This window comes from Nestor notabilis, unplaced genomic scaffold (assembly GCF_000696875.1).
Source record: "Nestor notabilis isolate BGI_N333 unplaced genomic scaffold, ASM69687v1 scaffold7331, whole genome shotgun sequence".
Lineage (NCBI taxonomy): Eukaryota > Metazoa > Chordata > Aves > Psittaciformes > Psittacidae > Nestor > Nestor notabilis.
This window is the reverse complement of record NW_009915087.1, coordinates 75,856-81,258: the sequence shown is the minus strand read 5'-3', so window position 1 is coordinate 81,258 and position 5,403 is coordinate 75,856. Positions and strand designations below refer to the sequence as shown.

General features: G+C 37.4%; 1 protein-coding gene across 1 annotated transcript in view; it reads left to right on the top strand.

Annotated features, from left to right (window-relative positions):
- Nucleotides 1-5,403, top strand: part of CEP83 (centrosomal protein 83kDa) — a 21,248-nt gene that overhangs the window by 12,207 nt on the left and 3,638 nt on the right. Inside the window, exons 8-11 of the mRNA XM_010023948.1 lie at nucleotides 950-1,094; nucleotides 1,228-1,377; nucleotides 2,067-2,142; nucleotides 3,248-3,405. Of these exons, the coding sequence (XP_010022250.1) occupies nucleotides 950-1,094; nucleotides 1,228-1,377; nucleotides 2,067-2,142; nucleotides 3,248-3,405 (529 nt within the window). The remainder of the gene's footprint in view (nucleotides 1-949; nucleotides 1,095-1,227; nucleotides 1,378-2,066; nucleotides 2,143-3,247; nucleotides 3,406-5,403) is intronic.

Here is a 5,403-nt window from a genome sequence, read left to right as displayed (position 1 = left end):
CTCTTTCCCATAAACTTTTCCATAAAAGGAAAACTTTTGCTTGACCGTTTTGTAGCTATGGTGGAACACTTTTTTAATCTATCCAGACACAACTACTTAAGAGAAATTGCTTTAGAGTTTAAATCTGTAATAATCATAGAATGATTTGGGTTGGAAAGGACCTTAAGATCATCTAGTTCCAACCCCCCTGCCGTGGGCAGGGACACCTCACACTAGACCATGTCGCCCAAGGCTCCGTCCAACCTGGCCTTGAACACTGCCAGGGATGGAGCAATCACAACTTCATTGGGCAACCCATTCCAGTGCCTCACCACCCTCACTGTAAAGAACTTCTTCCTTATATCTAATCTAAACTTCCCCTGTTTAAGTTTGTACTCATTACCCCTTGTCCTACCACTACAGTCCCTAACGAAGAGTCCTTCTCTGGGATCCCTGTAGACCCCCTTCAGATATTGGAAGGCTGCTATGAGGTCTCCACGCAGCCTTCTCTTCTCCAGGCTGAACAGCCCCAACTTTCTTAGCCTGTCTCCATACAGGAGGTGCTCCAACCCCCTGATCATCCTCGTGGCCCTCCTCTGGACTTGGTCCAACAGCTCCATGTCCTTTTTATGCTGAGGACACCAGAACTGTACACAATACTTCAAGTGTGTTAAAATAATAAACCCTCATAGACAGGTTTGTTAAAATAATGTGTTAAAATAATAAACCCTCGTAGAGATTCCAGTGCACTGATTACTCTTCAAAAGTTTTTGAAATGTTGCTGTTATACTAAGAAAGGCCATGTCTCTTCTGTTTTTCTTGGGGTTTTTTTTTCCCTATTCATTTATTCTGTCATGTGAATTGTGATTTTAAGCTCCCTTTTATCAGTTTAGAAAATTATTCTAATGCTGAATTTCGTCAGGTTGATATCAATAACGACATTTTAACCTTTTTTGAATGTATAATGCAGGATTGCTGTCAGACATGGAAATTCTTAAGGCAGCTGTTGAACATCATAAGGAGCTTTTAGTAAAAAAGGATCGGGAGCTAATTCGTAAAGTGCAAGCTGCCAAAGAGGAAGTTTCTGAAAAAATTGCAGTCTTACAGGATGAAAAGTATGTTTGTTGATTTACTGCTCACCGTCTAACAGAGGAGTGTTTTGAGTAACTTTTTAAAATGTCATTCTTGGCAACTAAACACTTTGGCATTTTGTCATGATTCTTGTGTGCGTGTTGAACAATGTCTTAGGTTAGAACTCGAGAACAAATTAGCTGATCTAGAGAAGATGAAACTGGAACAAGATACTTTGAGACAGTCTGAAAAGGATCAGTATGAAGAGAAACTACGTGTGATACAGATGGCAGAAGAATCTAGCAAAAAGGAACTTCAGCGTTTGCGGTAGAGTGGCTTTTCTAACCTTAACACGTATTTCTCAAGTTTCCCCCCCTTATTTCTTTATAGGAGTCAGTATAAAAGTTTACTATTCAGAGATACACAAATATTGATTATGTTAAATTAAACAACATTATATTTTGCATTGTGTGAAAAGAGGGCAGAATTAAAAATGCTCTATTTAAAAAATCCTAACAAACACCAAACATTTTTCATCCAAACCTTTAAAAATTAGAAGATTTTACTGAACGTTTCTAAGACATAATTTTGCAATATTTACGTATGATAAAACTGGGTCCATGTAATGCTGGGGCTATGCCAGCAGCCAAGAGTAAACCATTTCTCTTTCCACAATGGCACCATATCAGCAACTGGCAAACTGGGACCCTAATATGATAGCTCTTTGAGTTCATTATTGTAGTGCCTGGTGAAGTCATTTTACTACAGTATTTGTATGAAGGTCAGTATGATAAAATGAGCAAAAGTCATACTTCAAAAAGCAAACAAACAAATATATTTCTTACTCTTATATGAATTCTAATAATCAATAAAAATACATTTTAAATCATTGCTTAGTTACATATTTAATAGCCTTTCAAATTATGCAACATGTTCCATTGTCAGACTGATTTGTCCTAACTTCTAACATCTATATTTTGATTAGATAAAAATAAGGATGTCTTGTACAATTTTAGATTAAAAATTCAACAGCAAGCTATTCAGACAGAGGAGCTGGAAGAAAAGAAACATGAAAGCACTGATCTGAAACAAGTAAGGTCTTACTGCATTGTAGTGTTTGATAGAGAAATAGAATCTTTTCTGCAGTCACCATGCCCAGCATGTGAAGATTAGATTGAATTTTTAAGGCTTTTTATTTTTCCTGAGGGACAAAACACGTACAGCAGATACTTAAAACAAAAGTGTTCAGAAATCAGTCATACTTTCCTAGATCTTTATAAATGAATTACAGCTTTTTGCTTGATTTGTTTTGTGGGTACCAAGGATTTCAAAGCTGAATGTTTATAGACTGGTATATTGAATACGGTTGTGCACTATTTAACTGGAGATTCAGTTTCCATGGAGACTTATAAATTGTTTCTAGGTAATGCTTTGCATTTACACTGCATCTCTCATCTCAGGTTCTTCAAGTGCTTAACAGATGTTTCATAAATGAATAAACTAGTGTAAAGAGGTATATTTCTATTGCAGAGTGAATTGATGGCAGTGTTGAAAATAAAACCTTATTCTTTTAACTCCTTCTCACCCCTGATGTTATTTATTCGGTAAGAACATAGCTCTGCATCAAAGTATTCTGCAATCTGTGTGCCCCTGAAGTTCCAGGCAATATTTCTTTTCCTCCACAAATCAGAAATTAGGGTATGAGTATCCATGTGGGGAGAGGCAAAGGAGAGGGAAATTATCCTTTCTATGTGCTGGCTGCAGAGGCTGGACTTTTCAGGCTCTATACTTGTTTTTGTGAACAGCCATTGCTGGCTGTAACACATAGAGCGAGAAGAACCTGCATAGCTTCAAGGCACTGCTACTAAATGTTCTGTGGTCCTCTAGTTCTGTTCAGTCCTAGGGCTTAATGTTGGATTTCTGAAGTTCTGGGGGCTGCATCAATGACTGAAGACTCCTGCCTCCCTTTCTTTTTCTCATTTTAATTACAAGAGAAAACCTTCTTTGTCTAATAGTGATATACTGTAAAGCTTTTCGAAAAGCTGTTGAGTAAAGAGAAAAGGAACAAATAAGAAAGGCTTATGAAAAGCTAATGCAGCCAATTGGTGTCTGCATATTGATTTATCTCAGTATCTCAAAATTAATTTAGTTATTTGCATACCTTCTCAAATGGAAAAATTTCATTTTCTTTTTGTAGCAAATTTGTGCCATGCAACTCCAGATTGCCTCACTTTCTCAATCAGAAAAAAATTTGCTGGGGTCTAATCAAAAGCTGCAGGAAACAATAGAGGTACTGAAACAAGAATGTCAACATGCAAGGACTCAGGCAGAAAAAGCTCAACTGGAAGCAGAGAAGTAATTTTTTGTTTTCATTCTTTTGGCTTTACTTTTCCTTTTCATACTGCTTGTGTTCTTATTACGTGGATTACCTAGCTGTGGATTGTATATTTTGAATAAAGCCAGAAGTTAAAAATGAACAGGATACTGGGCAATTGTAATAAATGCCTATACATTCTGTTAATGCAGTATGTGTAATAGCTTGGCTTGTGGTAACTTCAAAAATCATAGAATCATAGAATGGTTGTGGTTGGAAAGGACCTTAAGATGATCGAGTTCCAACCCCACTGCCATGGCATCCACTTCTGCAGGCCCCTGTGGGAGTAATAACAAAATAGGAGTGTGTTTCCATTTATGTCTATACAATTAATTATTGAATAGTGAAATAACACTATTTGTATAAAATGAAATCCTATTTCTACTGAAATGAATGTCAAACATATTAGTTTAAGTGAATCTAGAGCTTCACATACAGTTCTTTTAAGAATGTTCAAGCATTAAGGGTGAATAAAACATTTAAGCATTGTATTATGCTTTGATAGGTTTCAGGGACCCAGTCTGTGTGTGTGCATATACTTTTTTATTTCCCCTCCTACTAGATCCTTTTAGCTGATACAAAGCAAATAAAAGCTTATTGGATATTTTCTAGTTGCTCTCATCAAAATTAAAAAGAATCACTTTCTTTGCACAAGCTTGACCACATACCATCAAAATATGCTAATAAATGCTGAAGGAAACCAAATCTTATTCAGACTCCATATAGCAATGAATGCTTTTCCTGAAATTTAGAGATTAATTTGTCAGTTAGTCTGAAATGGGTGCTGATTATTTCCTAGCATGTCTACATATACGTGTCTAGCTTTGTACTGGATTATTGTGTGGTGGGTTTTTAAAAAAAGTCAGCATCCCAGTTAAATAGAAAACTTCCAAAAGATATAATGGGACATTTTTTGATTTAACTTCTCTTTTGCTACAAATTGGTACTATGATTGCTTTGTTGTCTTTAGTTTAGGTATTGCTTTTCAGTTTAACATTTGAAGAAATTGCTGCATTGGGACTTCAGGCTATGTTCAGTTATCAGTAGGATGTTAAATAACTTTGGATGTTTACTTTAGGAAGGTGTATTCCTATTTTGAGTGAGATTGTCACTGTTACTTGAGTGAGACTGACAATGTCACTTAGATATTTATGGGCCAAAGACCAGTCAGGAGGAGGTTTTCCTAGGAAGACAGTGGAAGGAGCTTGGCAGTCCTCAGAGATCCTTGTATAAGTAGGTAGATAACGGAGGTGCACCAAGGCTGATACTGCAGAAATTAAGCCACTTTGCAGCCTACCTGTAGGTCCACCAGGTCTGTCCTGCTGTTAGCCTGGGAGCCTTGGGATGTATTTCCATTCTTTTTGTGACTCTGGTGATAGGACTTTCTTCCTCAGCTCAGTAATTCTTATAAGCTTGAACTCCAAGAGTTATGTGGCACCAAAGCAACTTGGCTTAAAGAGGAAGTGAAATGAGAACGAAAAGATGAGTAAGCCTAAGATAAAGTTTCATATGAATAAAATAATGCCAAATGGGCTATAAGGAGGCAAAGCAGCTGCCTGGCTGTGTCAATCTTAGGCTTGGGAATGAAAATGTGAAATGAGAAAAAGGGCTGAAGGCAAACTATGAGATTGATACACCCGAGAGACTAGCTCAATCAAGCACTTGTGAAGCATTTCAGGAACAGTGTTAGTGGTATTTAGAAAAACAAAACAACCCAACTTGTGGCATTTAACCACTGTCTCAACTGAAATTCTTTTACTGGTAAGCAGTGCTTTTTGAGAAAGCTCTTTGGCTCCTGGGTAGTAGGTAGTTATTTACAGTCGACAGCAAGGTACAAACCACACTGGGTCTACTGAAGGAACTGTGACAGGTACCAGGTGGGTCAGGATCCTGGTCCTGAGAATGGACGATGCCTTATACTTTTGCTGTGGGGAAGGGAAAGGGTGTCTGCTGAGACACTGATGGGAGATTCATTCACA